This window comes from Poecilia reticulata, chromosome 7 (genome assembly GCF_904066995.2).
Source record: "Poecilia reticulata chromosome 7, P_reticulata-male-v2, whole genome shotgun sequence".
Taxonomy (NCBI): Eukaryota; Metazoa; Chordata; class Actinopteri; order Cyprinodontiformes; family Poeciliidae; genus Poecilia; species Poecilia reticulata.
In genome coordinates, this window is record NC_088836.1 from 33636703 (window position 1) to 33655711 (window position 19009).

The 19009-nt window shown below is 42.5% G+C and overlaps 3 protein-coding genes across 3 annotated transcripts; all 3 read right to left on the reverse strand.

The window, feature by feature from the left end:
• Positions 1-2398: 2398 nt before the first annotated feature.
• LOC103468113 (C-type mannose receptor 2-like) lies at positions 2399-5997 on the reverse strand. Its single transcript, XM_008414964.2, has 6 exons — positions 5964-5997; positions 5092-5282; positions 4044-4266; positions 3608-3940; positions 2963-3072; positions 2399-2839 (listed from the first exon to the last, which is right to left on the reverse strand). The coding sequence occupies exons 1-6, from the start codon at positions 5995-5997 to the stop codon at positions 2744-2746; spliced, it is 987 nt and encodes a 328-aa protein (XP_008413186.2). The 3' UTR covers positions 2399-2743.
• An 885-nt stretch (positions 5998-6882) lies between these two features.
• On the reverse strand, positions 6883-13610 carry LOC103468074 (putative C-type lectin domain family 20 member A). Its single transcript, XM_008414922.3, has 6 exons — positions 13483-13610; positions 11344-11540; positions 10578-10797; positions 8951-9289; positions 7906-8000; positions 6883-7176 (listed from the first exon to the last, which is right to left on the reverse strand). Exons 1-6 carry the CDS (start codon positions 13514-13516, stop codon positions 7078-7080), a joined length of 984 nt encoding a protein of 327 aa, XP_008413144.3. The 5' UTR covers positions 13517-13610; the 3' UTR covers positions 6883-7077.
• A 704-nt stretch (positions 13611-14314) lies between these two features.
• On the reverse strand, positions 14315-18766 carry LOC103468112 (C-type mannose receptor 2-like). Its single transcript, XM_008414963.2, has 5 exons — positions 18585-18766; positions 18253-18472; positions 16431-16769; positions 15627-15721; positions 14315-14576 (listed from the first exon to the last, which is right to left on the reverse strand). The coding sequence occupies exons 1-5, from the start codon at positions 18723-18725 to the stop codon at positions 14448-14450; spliced, it is 924 nt and encodes a 307-aa protein (XP_008413185.2). The 5' UTR covers positions 18726-18766; the 3' UTR covers positions 14315-14447.
• Positions 18767-19009: the final 243 nt, after the last annotated feature.

The window sequence follows — 19009 nt, forward strand, 5'->3', positions numbered from 1 at the left end:
AAGTTCAAATCCATGCTGAGTGGAGCTCCTTCAATCAGGGCTCCTCCGCAGCTCTGATTGGCTAAGCAATGTAACGTGATCCTCTGATTGGCTAAGCAATGTAACGTGATCCTCTGATTGGCTAAGCAATGTAACGTGATCCTCTGATTGGCTCAGCAATGTAACCTGATCCTCTGATTGGCTCAGCAATGTAACGTGATCCTCTGATTGGCTCAGCAATGTAACGTGATCCTCTGATTGGCTCAGCAATGTAACGTGATCCTCTGCAGCAAGTGACTGCAAAGCGGGGCGTCATCACGACTTTACACAGGTTATTTAATGTGTCTTCACCTCCTGCAGAGGCTCCGCTGAACCCCTGGGGTTCGATCGAACCCAGGTTAAGAACCACTGATCTACAACAACCACTGTAATGTTTATAGACGTCTCAAAACAATTAGGCTGCCAGTTTAAAGTTATTTCAGATTCTAACTCCTTTCCTAAAGCTGAATCCGCCTGCAGGCTCTTCACCCGCAGAGGCTTGACGTGAAAACACGAAGGTTACGGGACTTTCTGCCTCCTGCGGTTTGCAGCAGTTGGCTCGTATTTCCAGCCGCTCAGAGAAACTGGAGTTTTGTTTTAATGTCATTGTTAGTTTCTGCAGTGAGAAACTAACTCTGCTGCTCTCTGTCCACCCCCTCACATATTCATATCAGCAGAATTTAAGAAAGTATAATTAGTTGGAGCGATTAGTGGGAGGATGGGATGTGATGCCGTGATTTATACAGTAAGAGCTGAGGAGTGTTTATGGATTATAACATGTGGGCTGGAGCCAGAGAGGAGATTCTCCCTTCAGCAAACATACATATGGACGCGTTGATGTTTATCCTTGATATCGATGAAAACACCTGATCCACTGGAGGATCAATGTGAAGCAAAACTTTTAAGAACTTGAGATTCTGTGGTTGTCGGACTCGCCCTCCATGTTCTGCGCTGCGGCTCCGGATCGGCCATGTTGGTCCGTTTCTGCACCTCTGAACCCGGACCTGCGTGTGGGCCGCAGGGCTGCAGGGCTGCAGGGCTGCAGGGCTGCAGGGCCGCAGGGCCACAGGGCCACAGGGCGGCAGGGCTGCAGGGCCACAGGGCCGCAGGGCTGCAGGGCTGCAGGGCTGCAGGGCCGCAGGGCCGCAGGGCTGCAGGGCTGCAGGGCCGCAGGGCCACAGGGCCACAGGGCGGCAGGGCTGCAGGGCCACAGGGCCGCAGGGCTGCAGGGCTGCAGGGCTGCAGGGCCGCAGGGCCACAGGGCGGCAGGGCTGCAGGGCCGCAGGGCCGCAGGGCTGCAGGGCTGCAGGGCCGCAGGGCCGCAGGGCCGCAGGGCCGCAGGGCCGCAGGGCTGCGAGCAGCTGTGTGGGAAAACAGCAGCGAGGCTCAAACTCCACGTCCAACGCAAAACGTGCAGCGGACCGGAGGGACCTGCTGGACGGCGGAACGGAGGGCCAGGGCGTTTCTGACCCATTTGGTGTCTAACCCGTCACTATTTGTAAAAACAAGTAATCAGAATCTCTTCGTGGTTTAAAATGTTTTCGCACATAAACTCTGAAAAGTGTGGTGTGCATTTACAGTCACCTTCTTTGACTCTGATACTACATGATGACAGATGTAGACAGAGAACAAAGAAGAAGAGAAACATTCTGCCCAAAAAACTCTGAAATTTTCTAGAAAAACTTGGAAACTTCTAAGTTTGAAAAGTCGAAGACTTGAGACTGAAATGTTGATGTTTTTCTAGAAAATTTCTGAGATTTTAATGGAAATTTACTATTTTTTATCTACAACAGTAGTAGATAAAAATAGTAGTCTTCATAATCCATCCATCCATCCATAAAACTCTCATCTCATCCAGCAGCCATTGTACAGCGCATACAGCAGTAAACCCAGCTGACCAAATGTGCTGGAGCTCCGTCTGGGTTGCTAGGTAACAGGATTGTGACTCAACAATCAGGAAGTTTTTGCTCAGTTTCCAGACAACAGAAAACTTATTGCCAAAAACCAACCGTGTGTTTTTTTTAGTGCTCGTTTTTAAAAGCAGATGAAAACCCAAATGGAAAAAACATACAAAATATGAATTTTGCATAATGGGTCCCATTTAAGAGATAAAAAAGATCAGCTTTGTGTTTGCTGAGCGCTGCTGCTGCAGGTTGTTAAACTGTGCTGCCATCTGGTGGAGAACACGGGGCACAGCAGGAGCGCTCATCTGAATGAATCTGGTTTGAGCCGCTAATATGAACAAAGACAACAAATCAACTTTGATAAACATCTACTGTGGGACATTAGTGTCATTTTTAAACAGAATCCCAGTTTTATGGTTCATCCATCTGAGAGTAACATAAAAACATACAAATTAATCAGATTAGACATCAGATTACAGTGTTTTTAATGATTTTTTTATTTCCATAATTGATTGAAATACATGACTGTTTAAAGAAACAAACTGCTAAGTTTCAAACTAAAGAGCTAGTTAACAAACGCACTAACTATTTAGATTCAAACCAGATGTGTAGTTAGCCAGCTGCTAACTAGCTTGGAGCACAGAAAAGCACAGAGTGTCGACCTGTTGGGGAGTCAGAGTCACTATTTACCGTCCAGAGGTTCCAGTTTTATTCAAACATTTTTATTCAAGGTTTCTGCATAAAATCAGAAAAGAGCCAAACAGCAAACAAAAGCCTTGATCAGAGGAGAATCCATCTCAGATGAAGGTTAAAGGTCATCCTCATCCCTCCTTGTGGAAGGTCGTTCCGTCTGGTTGCTCCTTCCAGCTCAGGCTGACGCCGCCTTCCACGCCGTCGTCCTTCAGCTTCTGCCCAAACTGACACACAAAGAACTGTGTGTGTGTGTGTGTGTGTGTGTGTGTGTGTGTGTGTGTGTGTGTGTGTGTGTGTGTGTGTGTGTGTGTGTGGAATCCTGGAGGAGGATGAGGAGGGTGTTGTACCTTCATCAGCAGGTCTTCCAGCAGGGCGGCGTCGTTCAGGTCCAGAGAGGACGGCGTCGCCAGCTTCAGCTTCACCACATGCTGTGAAACCGGAACGTTTTGCTCTTCATCTGATGAAGAGCAGAGAATAAGTGAGTCATGGCAGCTCTGGTCACCGGTCAGCCGTCCAGCCTCCACATTCTGGATTCAACAAGATTCACAGATTCGAGTTTTTGGAAAATCACTGCAGCCGAAATTAAATATTTATTTTTTGGCATTTTCTGCCATTTGTATAAATGTCTTAATTTAATTTTTTGTTTTATAATCAGTGATTGTTGTGAAGGTTGTAAATGTGCTACATGAATAAACTTTGTCTTGTGTTTTATGAACTTTATACTCGTTATTTAAAAATAGTTCAACCTCAGTCCGTCCAATGAATCTCCGCGTTTAAATCCTAACAGGAAGTTTGAAGGCTTGTGACTGGGTGGGTTTGCTCCACTCTGCCCCCTGCAGGTTCGGCATGTTTAAAGCAACGATCAGTGGTGTAATTCAGTGGCTTCGTGGATTTTTATTAAACCGATGAGATTATTTTATAGAAATCAATATTTCATTGCTGTAAAAAGACCCGGCTGTGTTTGGACTAGGCCGAAATGAGTCAGAACTCACCTCCGTAACAAAAGAACGGGAAGTTAAAGTCACAAGGATAATCCTCCCACTTTCCAGAGTCATCAAAGTTTGCTACGACGCATTTGTCTTTGTCGTCGTTCGGCTCCCCTGACCTCCAGTAGGTGAACGCGGGGCTGGTTCCGTCCACCCAGACCAAGGAGTTTTTGTTCAGCCCGATCCAGGCGAACTGACCCGGCGGCATCACCTGCTTTATCTTCTCGTTCTCTGACGGGTCTCTGGCGACGGCCATGTCTGTGTAATGCTGCCTGCAGTTGGCCAGAGCGTCGGCCCAGGGGAAAAACTGCTCAACGAGGACAAACGTTACGTCCGCTCCTGAAACGAGAACCCAGAGGGAGGATGTGGACATCTGAAGCTGGCAGCAGCAGAAGAAGAAAACCAGAACACAGAGAGCTCGGCGGACATGTTGGATCCTCACCGCTCACGGTGGCGCACACAGACTTCTCGTAGTTTCCACAGGGAGAGTCGCTCCACAGCCCGTCGTCGTAGATCCGCACGCAGTCTTCAGGGTGCTGGTGGTTGTCAGGTTGTCCCGGCTGCCAGTTTCTGAAGTCGGAGTCTCCCGGGTTCTGAAACACGTTCGGGTCGGACAGCGACCAGTTCCATCTGCTCGGGTCGTCCAACAGTCCGATCCAGGCGCGCTGCAGAGAACCAGACCCTCAGGTTGAGAAACAAACATCCTAAAAAGATACTTTATGGTAATAAACTATAAAACAGCAACTTTTTACAGAACCGAGACAGGAATGGATTCAGGCCGTCACCTCATACTGACGGATTTTTACTTCTGTAATGAATAATTTATGTTTTAGAGATAAAAATAATGAATTAAAGTGTTTGAACTTTACATGTCCTCTGGTCATTTAAGCTTTATTGTGTCAGCGCCTGAACCAGGCAAACTGAAGGAATCAACATGTTTGTATTCTAAAAAATAACTTTATGCACAAACATATTTCCTAAAAATGATTTTGTATAAATATCAAGCGGACCTCATGAAGAGCTGGTTCTTTCTGCAGCGAGTCGTTTTACTGAAGCAGGTCGTTTTGTTTCTGAGCAGCGCTGGGCTTCCAGGATACAAAACTGCTGTTTCTCACCTCATTTACATAAACAAACTTTATTCTAAACATCTTTGAAATTCTGGACACTTTCTATCAAAGAGACAAATTTAGAAAAAAAATCCACAAACTTCTAATCTTATGAACAAAATATTAGAAATAAAATCATGCTGGAGGTTTTTCTTCTTCCTTCTTTAAAAACAATTTTGATCACATATTTTTAACTTGTCTTAATTTAATATTCAGGTTTACTCTCCTCTAGTATTCATGCGGATTTTGTTTCCATCACAGTTTTAAAGTCAAACTATTTATTTCTCAAAGTTAAATACTGTTATATAAAAATGCTGTCGTCTATCACCAAACCAAACGGTGAAAGTTTTACAGAGAAATCCAGAAACAAGCGTGTTTGTTTACATGCTTCGCGGCTCCGCTGACCATCTGCTTCACGTCGGTCATGCCGACCAGCGTCGTCACGTTCTCCATGCTGCTTAAGGTCAGCAGGTCAACGAACCGCTCTCTGCAGAAACTCTGAGCCGCCGTCCAGTTCCTCAACTCGTTGACGTAAAAAAACTGCTGCTCGGCGAGAGACGAGGCGGCGAACAGCGCTGCAGCACAAATGCATCACACATTTAGCTTTTGAAGCATTTCATTTTTTATGTTTTTAAATATAGAAAATAATAGAAATATCACTTATTGCGACATTACTGAGCTGCAGGCAGGTGGAAGCAGATTCACATAAATGTAAAATATTTTTAAAAAAAGAAGGTGGACCAAAAGCAGAAAATAAACCTTTACTGTTAATAAAATAATGTAGCAGAGCAGGATTATTAAAAATATACAATAAGTTTTGTTTGAGAAATGCAGTTTTAATTAGATTTAACTCTGTGAGTTAAAAAAGCAAATTATCTTGGTTTATAAATGGAAAAAAATCAGACAGTCATGAAAACAGCAAAAATCTTCAATATTCTGAGGGATAAACAACTAAAAACATGTTATATAAACGGACTTTACATATTTGCTAAACTTAGTTGGTAGAAAGCAAATAAACGTCATGAATAACAGTATAAAAACTAACGTTATGTTCTGTTAATAAAAATAACTGTTTCAGAATAAAACTAAAAGAAAACTTTCAGGTGTGTTGAATTAATTCAGATCAAAACTGATCAGGTAAAAACTCCCACATTTAGACCGAAACTTTATGGATCAGTTACAAGATAATTAAATTCCCATTGAGCCCAGGAGAAAAACAAGCAGCATGAAATGAACCGTCTGACGCCTGAACTTGCCTGCAGCGGCTGTGAGGCACTGAAGAACCTCCATCCTGGTTCCTTTGGGTCAGAACTGCAGACCTGCAGCTGCTGGATTTACTTATCACACCGGCGTCACGCACATGCAAACGGAGAACGCAGACCGTTTGCATCCTCAGCCTGATGCCGGCAGAGAAACCTGAACGATTCAAAGTGCCTCATTTCCATGATTCTCAAGTGACTCGTTTGAATGAAGGTTTCAATTATCCGTCATGAATCAAACTGAAGAATTTCACTTCGACAAGCTTAACATTCACATTTTCCACCTGAAAGATTTATTTATTTTATTGATTCTGTTTCAAGATTGTTTTTCTATTAATATTATTTTCTAGTTTGGTGGTTTATACTTTGCAATCATACAGACATTTTGTTATAAAATCAGAGGTTTTTAAACAGGAAAAATCATTTTAAATTACGGTTTGGATTTAACAAAGAGCCACTGAGAAAAAAAGCTACAATTGCAGGAATATGATCTATAAAATCTGCATCATTTGGATCAGTGAGTCACAAAGACGGGCTGCACAGTGGGGCAGTTGGTAGAGCTGTTGCCTTGCAGCAAGAAGGTTCTGGGTTCGATTCCCGGTCTTTCTGCATGGAGTCTCCATGTTCTCCCTGTGCATGGTGGGTTTTCTCCAGGTGCTCCGGTTTCCTCCCACAGTCCAAAAACATGACTGTCAGGTTGATTGGTCTGTCTAAATTGCCCCTAGGTGTGTGTGTGTGTGTGCATGGTTGTGTGTCTCTGTGTTGCCCTGCGACAGACTGGCGACCTGTCCAGGTGACCCCGCCTCTCACCTGGAACGTTGGCTGAAGAGGAACCAGCACCTCCTGACCCACTGAGGGACAAGGGTGTAAATAAAATGGATGGATGGATGGAGGTCACAAAGACCAGTTCACTGTTTGTGGTGTTTTATTGAAGCCTTCAGTTACACAGAGCCAGTTTCTACATCACAACATTAAACTTAATAGTTAAAATTGCATCACATATAAATGTACTATTTGTCTACTTTAAGAGGATTATGGGTAGAAAGCAGCAAACCATGTTAATAAGGAACAAACAATATTTTCAGCAGACACGTCTTCCTGTCTGCTGACGTCACTCGTTCTGGTGGAAGATCCTCCCGTCTGATTGGCCGATCCATCTCAGCTTTACGTCTCCTTCCACTCTGATGTCCTTCTTCAGCTTCTGTTCAAACTGACAAACAAAAAGAACAAATATTTCACTGGAGCAAACAGGCAGCAACTGGCAAAAACACACACACACACACACGCACACACACACGCACACACACACACACATACACACACACACGCACACACACACACACACACGCAGATATGCACATACATGCAAAAATAGAAAACCAATATGAAAGAAAAACACAGCAAACAAAGAAAGCAGAAGGGACGACATCTCAAATACCACATATGATGCAAACAGAATTACTCCAGACCACTAGGGGGAGTCGCTCACCAAATCCAAACCAGCATGTCTTGATTTAACGACGTCCAGAAGAAAGTTGCATTTTACTTCCTATCTTTTCCAAACATGCAGTATAATTACAGAATAGCAGAATATTTACATGAGTAATATTACCTACTCTAGACTCCCCCTAGTGGCCTGGAGCACTTTTATTTTGAAAGTCTACTTCCGGTTATTGGTCAGTGAACATTTTACACCGTCTAAATATTTAGCTCTGAACAGAATGTTTAGTTTGAAGCTGAATATGTAGTTTATAAGATAAACATGTAATTTTAAACTACATATTAAGATGCTAATTAAATATTTAGTTTGAAACTGTGACGTTTCTAGATGAATGAATAAACAGTGAAAGCAGGACTTTTCCTCCTAAACAAGCACGTTTCATAAGGACTCTCCAAACAGCTGTCCTCATGAAACCAGGTCAGTGTGAATGAACTGCACCTGCTGCAGCAGGTCTGCCAGCACCGCCGGGTCACTCAGGTCCAGAGAGGAAGACTTCACCAGCTTCACCTTCACCACCTGCGTCGAACCTGGAACTTTAAGAAAACAGCAGAAAGCCGTTTTAAATTTTACAGTTAAAGAATGAAAATAAATCGTTTTTGGCTCGTCACGGTCATCGATTTGGGTTTCATCGGTTCTTCACACAGCAGACGGTCACGGAGCGCCACAGGGATGACGACTCACACCAACGGTTTTTGTATTATTTTTACTTTGATTTGTTACTTTCCGTCAGAGCAAACATTCAGGTTTTAGCTCTTCAAATCAGACAGGAGGAAATGATCCCATTTCTGCAGATGAACCTCGATCCTTCTACGTTGCCACGGCAACAAGAGACTCAAACTCGGAGTGAACAGTTCATTAGGGAACCAGTTCTGGTTAAAGGCTCGACGTCTTTATGGCTTCAACAAGCATCTTGTTCTGCTTCATTTAGTACAACAGAGTACAAATCTTTACATGATTCCTGGCATTAAATAAAACATGAACCTTTCTAGAGTCATTTTGTGTCATAAATAATCACATGGAGTTCCACAGGGCTGACGACTCAGACCACTTTTCTTTTCCTCTTCTATCCATCTTTTACATTTTAACACCACATCACGTTACAGAGATAAAACTCGGCTATGAGCTCTGAGCCCAGCTGAGAACTATAATTTATTTTCTCAGTTAGATTAATCCTGTGTAAATACAGGTCAACATTTATTGGTTGCTACAGTATGGATGTTTCCGGCTGTAGAAAATCAATGGAAATGCTCCAGATTGTTTGCGATGTAAAAAACTGATGTTTTAAATGTTGCCTGAAAGCACTGGGCAAGACAGAGACTTAGTTTATTAGCAGAAATACATATTTAATATGTCAGTTTAATGGATTCCGCAGCAAGGATGACGGTTGAAAAACAGTTTCTTCCAGTAATTTAACTAAAACCTTTTGAACGTCGTAAACAGAGACGATGTGAACAGGAGAAACGGTTTTTGTGAGGAGGCTGACCATCGTAGCAGAAGAAGGGCAGGAGTCTGGAGCAGAGCTGGTCCTCCCACACGCCGCCGTCACTCAGCACCGACACCGCGCAGTTCTCCTGGGCTCCGTTCGGTTCTGTCGGACCCCAGTGGCTGAACGTGACGTTGCTGCCATCCGCCCACAACCAGGAGAGTCTGTACAGGCCGATCCAGGCTACATTCTGTCCAGCGGATTGGACTAGGCCCTTTATCTGCTCGTCCTCCGATGAGCTCCTCACGCTGGCCAGGTCGGTGTGATGCCGCCTGCAGAAGCTCTGGGCTGCAGCCCAGCTCATCGTCTGGTTGATGAAGACAAATGAAGCATCGTGTCCTGAAAATATTCACAGGATAAAGTCAGTTTCACTCTCCATGGAGTGTGAAAGCTTTGACCTTTCACCTCCAAACAATCTGCTCTTTGTTGTTTCAGGTTTGAAGTTGGAAAATGATTGAGTTTTGGATTCAACCTGAGGATCTTGCTCCGGTTTGTTTATTTCTTCCTCCTCAGTCATTGGTTCGTTGGTTTTGTAAATACTTCCCTCAACAACACACAATATTTAAATATATGTAACAGGTTTTATTGTAACAATATTAAAGACATGGGGAGCGTTCACACTGCAGCCTGAAGTGACCCAGTTCAGATTTTTCTTTACGTAATGCGACATGTATCCGATCTTTTCATGGCAGTGTGAACAGCGCAGGTCGGATTCTTTCAGAATGTGACCCACATCCGAAACGTTTCCGATTCAAATGCGACCATAACGTCCAGGCCGCATTCATCCGAACTGAACGCCACTGATTCTCAACAAATCTCACTATTCTGCTCCTGATACGAGCAAACGGGAAGAAAAACAACAACCATGACGGATTATATGAGGATTAAGTTGTTAATTTGCTGCTCCGGCCGGACAACAACTTCAAATATGTAAGCTAAGCTCCACCGTTAGCCTCCATGTTTACTTCCGTAAACACTGAGTTCTTCTTCTTCTTTTTATGGCGGTTGGCAGAACACTGAGAACGCTGATGCTATAGCGCCCTCTACTGCGCATGCGGGACACTTTCAGGTCATTTGCCCGTTTACACTGCAGAACACATACAGGGAGCATTTACTGGCAGAGTGAACGACCCCGACAAAAAAAAACATCGGAATTGAGTCACTTCAGGCTGCAGTGTGAACGCACCATGAAGATTATTTGGATTTCTCCAGTTATTGGTGGTTACCATAGCAACCGGCAGCTCCTCCCCCTTTGCTATAGGATCAGCTCTGTGTTTTCTTTACAGTTGTTATATTTTAACACGTATTTCAGACACTTTTAATCATGAGTGATTTTGTTTTTATCTTTGTAACTGTTGTCATGGTGAATGTTTATATGTTTAGTTTTACGGCTGCTAGCTGCTCATGGGGAGTTATTGTTTTGTAGTTTGTTCAGTTATTTACTGTATTTTATGTAGAAGCAGAAGCTGCTGCACCAGGATACATGTCATCTCTCCTGTCGTCTCTTGGTTGCAGTTAATTAAGCCAAATAGAAATATTTAACTGGAGATAAATATAAATATAAAACTAAGCCAAACATTTAGGTAGTTTATCGTGGATGCAGAGAGATAAGAATCCTCATCCTCACCTTGTACGTCACAGCAGATTGGTGTGAGGAGTCTCACACATTGTAAATCAGCGAACTCTCCCATTTTCACCATTGCTCCGCAGGATTCTCTTCCCAGGAAGTTGTTTGGTTCCCCAGACTTCCACTTAAAGAACGCAGCTTCTCCGTCCCTGTAGAAGTTGGGGTCCGTAATGGACCACCTCCAGCTGTTCGGGTCCTCAGACAAACCGATCCAGGCTCGCTGCAGGCAACACAAAGCTCACCTGAACTCATAAAGTTTGTAACGTCATCCATCCATTTTCTTTCACCCTTGTCCCTCAGTGGGGTTGGGAGGGTTGCTGGTGCCCATCTCCAGCTAACGTTTCGGGCGAGAGGCGGGGCTCACCCTGGACAGGTCACCAGTCTGTCGCAGGGCAACACAGAGACACACAGGACACACAACCATGCACACATACACTCACACATACACTCACACCTAGGGGCTATTTGGAGAGGCCAATTAACCTGACAGTCATGTTTTTGAACTGTGGGAGGAAACCGGAGTACCTGGAGAAAACCCACCATGCACAGGGAGAACATGGAGACTCCATGCAGAAAGACCGGGGCTGGGAATCGAACCCAGAACCTTCTTGCTGCAAGGCAACAGCTCTACCACTGCAGCCCAGTTTGTAACGTTATTATTTATATAAATACACAAACAGTTCTGCCTTTCAGAAAAATGCTGTTTTTACTTTTTATTGTCTTGTTGCACCAGTGCAGGTTTTAGACCAGATCCTAACAAACGTACGTATTTGAAATCCGAGCTGTCGTAGACCATGGCGTCCAGATCCACCATGCTGGTCAGGAGCGTCACGTCCTCCATGCTGCTGACCGTCACCAGGTCCAGGAAGTTCTGCCTGCAGAAACTCTGAGCGTCCGGCCAGGTCATCAACTCATTGACGAAAACCAAGATGAGTGGAGGGCGAGCCGAGGCGACGCACAGCACTGCAGCACAAACACACCAGCTGAAACACGCAGAGGCGGAGCTGCTTCCTGACATTTACACGGGAAAACTTCCTGTTTTAGGGAAAACCTGTAGTCAAGACAGAGCAGCTGTACTTCCACATATTTTACTCCAGAGTCGACCAAGGAATCATGCAAGCAAGTGGAAAAGTTTACTCAGCTGATCAAATGATCAATTAGTTCGTATTTAAAATGACATCATCAGATGGACCAAATTAAAACATTAAGTGGAAATTTTGTTATGTCATGAACAAAAATTACAGTAATTTATAAAATTAACAAAAAATAAAATCAGACAAAAGAAAATATTTCCAAATCAGTTTTTTTTTCAATAACAAACTTTAACAAAATTTGCAGGTGTGTGTGTGCGTGAGTGTGTGTGTGTGTGTGTGTGTGTGTGTGTGTGTGTGTGTGCGTGAGTGTGTGTGTGTGTAAAAATACTTCCAAAAGTAAATTTTTTATTTATGTGAGTTTATATAAATTTATGTGAGTTACTCACATAAATATAACTAAATACTAAAGATGTAACCAGTCGCTACTCGACTCAGGCATGAGGTCTGATCGGATGAACAAACTTGTTGCTGAATTCATGAAAAAAAAAATCTAAAAAATGTTTTTCTTTCAAGTCGAGCAGCAGTGACGTCACGGAGCCGTCAGCGTCTCAGTTATGGCCTCAAACTTCCTGCAGTTTTTACAGAAAACGAATAAAAACGAGCCCTTTGTGTGAGAAACGCATGAATCTGCCGTTTCAGTTTATGCTGGATTGTGAAGGTAAATCTCGTGGTTTAACTGGTCCGTTTGGACTGAGAAGGCAGGTTTTGGGGAAAAGCGGCTGAGTCGGACATTATTTTGCTGGTCCTGTAGAATCTGATCTTTAAACTTCCTTATCCAGAATTTCTACTCTTTGTTTAATTATGACTTTAATGATGGCGGTTCCCTGGGAACAATCAGATTTATTGATGTGATTTGTGCAGATTTAAAGCATGCATGTCAGATTTAAGTCTTTTTTTGTTAGAATTCTGAGAAAAATAATAAAAGATTTTCCCCTATGACCCAAATCCTTTTCTGCATGTTTCACAGGTTAAGTACTTTTACTCAGTTATTTTTACTTGAGTAACTTTTTAGACTAAATGTAATTTTAGGAGTAGTTCTAGAACTTTCTTTTGTTCTTTTTTCTTATCTTTACTTGAGTAATGTCAAAGTGAGACCTCTTGTTTGAACACAATCTTTGTTGTTTTGCTGTTAGCTTCTGTCTGCTGAGATATAAATATGAAGTTATAACTATATATTGTCACTGGAGGTATTTTACCCTGTTCTAACTTATGTAGACATTATGATGAAACAATTTAATACATTTTATATTGAAAAAAAAGGAAAAGTGTTTTTTTCTGGCTAATTTTGTATTGATATTTGTATTCATTTCTTTTAAAACTTTGCACATAACTTTATACTTTTTGTCTGTTGGAAAATGTAATTTTAAAACCTGAAACCAGATGTTTTGATCTGTTAGTGTTTTTTTTTCCAGATACTTTTTCACTTTAACTTTAGGAGCTTCGCCTGCAGGTTCAGCGGATTTTATGGCAGAAGATCAGAACGTTGCTGTCAGGAAACAGACGGGATCCGTCTGGTTTCTATGTTTTAGATCGTTTTCTCCGGAGCAGCAGCAGACAGAGAACAGTCACTTTATGCAGCTTCTTCTTCTACTGATGCCAACAGTGGCGTGTTGCTCAGATTCTTCTGTATTTAGCACAAATAGCTACACATAATTACATTTAATTAGCACATAAGATGCATTACATGAATGAATAAAATGCTGTCAATGCGTTTCATCCATCACTTTAAAAAAATGGTAATAATCTCAAATTATTCCCAGGATGCAACAGGAGCATAAAATCATGAGATAATCTGGATCTGAGACACTTACAGGCAGCGGCTGTGATGAAGCGAAGCGTTTCCATCCTGAGTTTCTCCTTCAGCTCGTCAGGCTGCAGCTGCTTATGGTGTTTATATGGCTGCTGTCACGCACATGCAAAAAGAGGATGCAAACTCTTCCTATTCTGGGTTTTAATTCTTGATCCATTTAATATACTTCAAAGTATTCAAACTACTTTTATTTACATATTATTTACAAGGCGCTTCAGAGTCAGAAAGGATGGAAAACATTTTTAAGCCTTTTAGCACAAAATTTAACCCAAAACCATTGGAGCACGATTAAATCTGGTTCCTGTGAACAGATCATTTAATTTTAACATATTTTAAACTCACTTGTTTCAGCTGCCACTGCTAACCTCAGACAGACACAGTGAGACTTTCTGATCACATTTCTAACATCACTTTGTTTTGTTTTTTTGCCAAATTAAAAAAGAGGAAGATAAAAAAAAAATGTTTTTATTATCAGGTTTTTCTTCTGATTCTTTTCCAACGCAGTAAAATCACATTTTATATAATTCATGTAAATAAAATGATAATTGGTTGAATATATGGGAGAGTAAATGAACCTCATTCCACTAAACACCAGGTTGACGTAGCGCTTTAGCTTTAGCAAAACTAATGTTTGTGATTAGTGCTTCAGTGTTAGCGCAGCTAGCTTCTTAGCTAGCAGTTCCCACCACAGATATTTATCATAAGTTGTTCTTTAAGATTGAGTTTAATTGAAATTCATGTGTTTTAATAACTTATTTTTCCATCTGCTGCCTGTTAAACTCAGAAATTCTCACTAGATGAAGCTTGAATCTCTAAAAGGATGAAAAACGATGTTTAGTTTGAGTCAGCCATGTTTTATTCATCCATTCAGACACTCAGACCTTCTGTCTATCAGCACACAAAGAAACTATGATAATCACATCACAAATATAAACTTTAGATTTGTGAAGCTGCTCCTGGAAGTCTTTAGAGGAGTCCAGTCTTCGGGTCTGAAGCCGATGATCGCTCCGGGTGGAAGATTTCTCCATCCGACGTTTTCCTCCAGCTCAGCCTGACGTCTCCATCCGCTCCGCTGGCCTTCAGCTTCTGTTCAAACTGACAATCAGGACAAAAATAATCCACACAACTGTGTTTTCATCACACATCATGCAACAGGTAATAAGTTTTTGGTTCTCAAATCCCCACAGATGGAGGTGCCGTTTTCTTCTGGACAGATTTGTTTCCAGGAATCAGTGAATTGACGGAAACCCAGCGAGCGTCATGCTGAGCTAAGAATTTCAGATTTAAACAAACGCCACAGTGGGGGATGTGGGTGTTTTAACACACTCACTTTTCCTGCAGTTTTGCTGAAAAACTTCTACGGTGTTTTATTGGTGCCAACAGTCTGAGGAGCAGTGAGACTGATAGGAGCGCATCCATCTGTGAATAAACAATCATTTATAAATTATGTTTGTGTCTGGTGCCGTGTTCGCCTGAGACCCTCTGATTCTCCTGCTCTGTGTATGGAATGCTAACGCGATCAAAAATGCACAAAATTTTATGTGTCTAATCAAAATAAAAACACAGATTTTTACACCGTCAGGAAGGTAATGAGTACCAAAAAATAGTATTTTATTTTCTCAAAGAACTTTTCAGCTGTATGGAAATTAGTGTATTTAGAAAAACTGCAATGGAAACATTACTTTTGCATCACACGGTGAACAACCAGATGATACTACTGGAGGAAAATAGAAAGAAGAAGACAGTAAGTGGTAGGAGGATCATGGAGAGGTTTGGTTTAATGACTTACTGCACAAACAAACTTATTGATTTGCGATTTTAATTTCATTTATTTTATGGAAACACAATTCAAAATTGTGTTTTTTTGACATAAGCAGAATATTGACAAAGTTCTGAGATCATTTGTAACGGAAACGCAGCGAGTGACAGACGCAGTGAGAGTTTCCTTCTCTGCTGTTTGCTCTTCATTTAAATTATCTGTTGGTTTTAACCCAGAAATGCTTAATTTGTATGTTTCTTAAATAATTGTACTCCACAGTGTGATTTTACCTTTGCTGTTTGGTTATTTCTAATTTAATTGCTTTGACTGTCAGTTTGCTGTCGAGCTTCTCCAGTGTGGAGCCGTAAAGCAGATTTTTGCCGTACCTGCTGCAGCAGGTCTGCCAGCACGGCCGGGTCACTCAGGTCCAGAGAGGAAGACTTCACCAGCTTCACCTTCACCAGCCGCTTGGAACCTGGAACTTTGACAAACAAACTGGTGTCACAACTTTCTCCATTCGACATGAAAAACTGTTTTCAAATCTTGGTTTTGCATCTTGTAGCCACTGATCGGAGAATTGAGGTCGTAGTCCTGGAGCGCCACAGGGACGACGACTCGGATCACTTTTCTTTGCATTATTCTTACTTGAGTTTGTTTCTTTTCTTCAGAGCAGATTGTAAACGGTAAATCTCCTTCATAACCTCCTTGTTTATGACGGTACCTTTTCTACCGTTGTTACGGTAACCAGCAGGTCGGTTTCCACCGCTGGAGGGGGAATAAAAGCCGTTAACTGCCACGTTTTGTGTTTAAATTGGAGGCATTTATGAAACCAGGCTTCTGTCCTGATCTGCTACAGGAGATGTTTCACTGAAGAGGAAAGAATCTGTTCCAATCTCTTTAAAGTTCTGTAAACTCTGAATCCCAGCCGGATGCCAACTCTGTGGAGGTTATATTTGCTTTAAATTTGTTTAAGTGTTTAATGGGTGTGACTTTTAGAGAAGCAGATGGATGCAAAGTGACCGTCCAGCCGGGGTCAAAAGGTCAAAAGACGGATGGACGTTCTGAAATAAAAGATTTGCTCTGAACCTTTTCAATATTTTAACTAAATCCTTTTGAAAGTTGTTAGCAGAAACGAACGGAACAGAAGATGAAATCAATTTACTGAGAAAACCTACAGAATCAAGTCTTACCTGCGCTGCAAAAAAAAGGCATTTTCCAGGAGCAGGGCCAGTCCTCCCACCGCCCGCCGTCTGCATGAACGGCGGCTGCACAGTTCTCCTCCGACCCGTTCGGTTCCGACGCTCTCCAGTGGCGGAAGGAGGAGTTGCTGCCGTCCACCCACATCCAGGAGAGTCTGTACAGACCGATCCAGGCCTGAAGCTCTCCTGCTGATTGGACTAGGCCCTTTATCTGCTCGTTCTCTGACATGGTCCTCACGCTGGCCAGGTCAGTGTGATGCTGCCTGCAGTGGCTCTGGGCTTCAGCCCAGCTCATCGTCTGGTTGATGAAGATCAGCGAAACATTCTGCTCTGAAATCACCAGCAGATAAAATCATTTTAGTTCAGTTTTCCTTCCTCAGGAGCTGCTAGTCGTCTTCTGACCACCAACAATCCGTCTGTCCTGCGATCACAGCTGCTTCTCCACTGGTCATATGATTGCGCAATTTGGCATTTTGAAAATAAATCTGCTTAATGGAAACATTACAATTTCAAAAAACTTGTTTTTCGATACGTTTTGGTGTTTGGATGAGGTTTATTTCACAAACTGCAATGGAAACACGTTTCACGTCACACGAGTCACATGACCAACAACCGGATGTTACCACTGCCACAAACCACGAAGAAGAAAACCACAGGAAGGAGTTGAAGGATAACCACCCAGCATGTTTTTTAATAACTTGTCACATAATATTAATTGCATTTCTTGCTCAACGGAAACACTATTATTCTGAAATTGTGTTTTTTTTTTTTACGTTGGCAGAACATCAACAAAGTTTCACAAACATTTGTAATGGAAACTCTGTGGTTTAGTTCTTCCACAAAACATGGAGCAACGGGTCCCTCCATCCAGGGAGTAGACAGGTCAAGGGTCAGGAAAAGAGCTTCTGGCATTTCTGCAGACCCCACACATCCTGGACACAAACTGTTTAGACTTCTACCTTCAGGCCGGCGCCACAGAGACAGTTTCTTCCTCTGTTCTGTCGTTCTGATGAACATAATGAACGTCTTACAGCCTGAGTAATCAGCTACTCTACAAATATGCATATTTTCATGACCACAAACTGTCTTTTTTCTTTCCTTATGTATAAAAACAGAACGGCCTTGAAGATTATTCAGGGAACAGAACGACAGAAGAATCTGGAAGAAAAGACTGAAACCAAACGGCTTATAAAGCAAAACACAGCAGAGAATAAACTACATGAAATACAAATCACCAATAACTCTGAAAAAATCAAAAGTCCAGAGGAGAATCCAAAATAACACAAGAACAAGAGAAACCAGGCTGGTGACACAACAGGTGAAAAACCACAGCAGCATTTCTGAGATTCCTGGGACTCGTTAAGTCCAGGTGTGTTAACGAGCTGATGGGAGTCCAAACGTGTAAAACAAACCTCTGAAAACAGAACATCATGAGCAACAAAACCCAAAACTGCTCTGGAGCAAAAAATACTCCAGATACAAAACAACAAACATCAAATAAAGCTGAAAACTATTAAAGATAATATTTTTCTTGATATATATATAAAGGTCAAAATGACTCTATATATCTGGAGGTTTCTACTTTTTGGCAGACCTCAGACCAGCTAATCCACATTAAACAGGTGAAGCAAACAAAGTTTAATGTGAGAAGCAACATTTTTCCACTTGTTGTTTGAGGAACATTCTTTCGATATTGATGATAAAATAACATCTTCATTTCAATAAAAGCTCAGAGGAAAGGTCAAGAGTTCATCCTGAGGAATTTATTTTTGAGCTGTGCTGTCATGTCAGAGGTTTGGTCTGATCCTCTCACCTCGTACGTCGTGGCAGATCACTTTGGCCAACATCTGGCAGGGATTGTCGTTCCAGAAGCCGCTGTTCCACATCCCGCTGCAGCTTTCCGCCCCCATGTAGTTGTTTGGCTCATTTTGGGCCCAGTTCCTGAGCGCAGCTTCTCCGTCCCTGTAGAAGTTGGGGTCAGTAATGGACCACCTCCAGCTGTTCAGGTCCTCAGACAAACCGATCCAGGCTCGCTGCAGGCAACACATCACATCTGAGTGAAAACAGCGCGAAGACTCAGCTTTGACATTTAACCACAAGAAACCTGTGAAAGGACTCGGAGCAGCTGGGCGTTTTCAAACGTACGTGTTTGAAACCTGCGTTCATGTAGACCATGGCGTCCAGATCCACCATGCTGGTCAGGAGCGTCACGTCCTCCATGCTGCTGACCGTCACCAGGTCCATGAAGTTCTGTCTGCAGAAACTCTGAGCGTCCGGCCAGGTCATCAACTCATTGACGAAAACAAAGAGGCGAGCCGAGGCGACGCACAGCACTGCAGCACAAACACACCAACACTCAGTTCATCTGCAGCTCATTAGCAGGTTGTGCAGAGTTGGTTTCAAGTACATTTGCAAAACATCCATTCATTTAAACATTTTTTAAATCTAACACAAACAAACTGATGACCCCCAAAACTCGCCCTAAAGTGATGATATTAACAACCAGACAGAGCACAGGATGGAGGCCAACAGCTGCAAATGCTTCAGTCAGAGAAACATCATGCAGACAC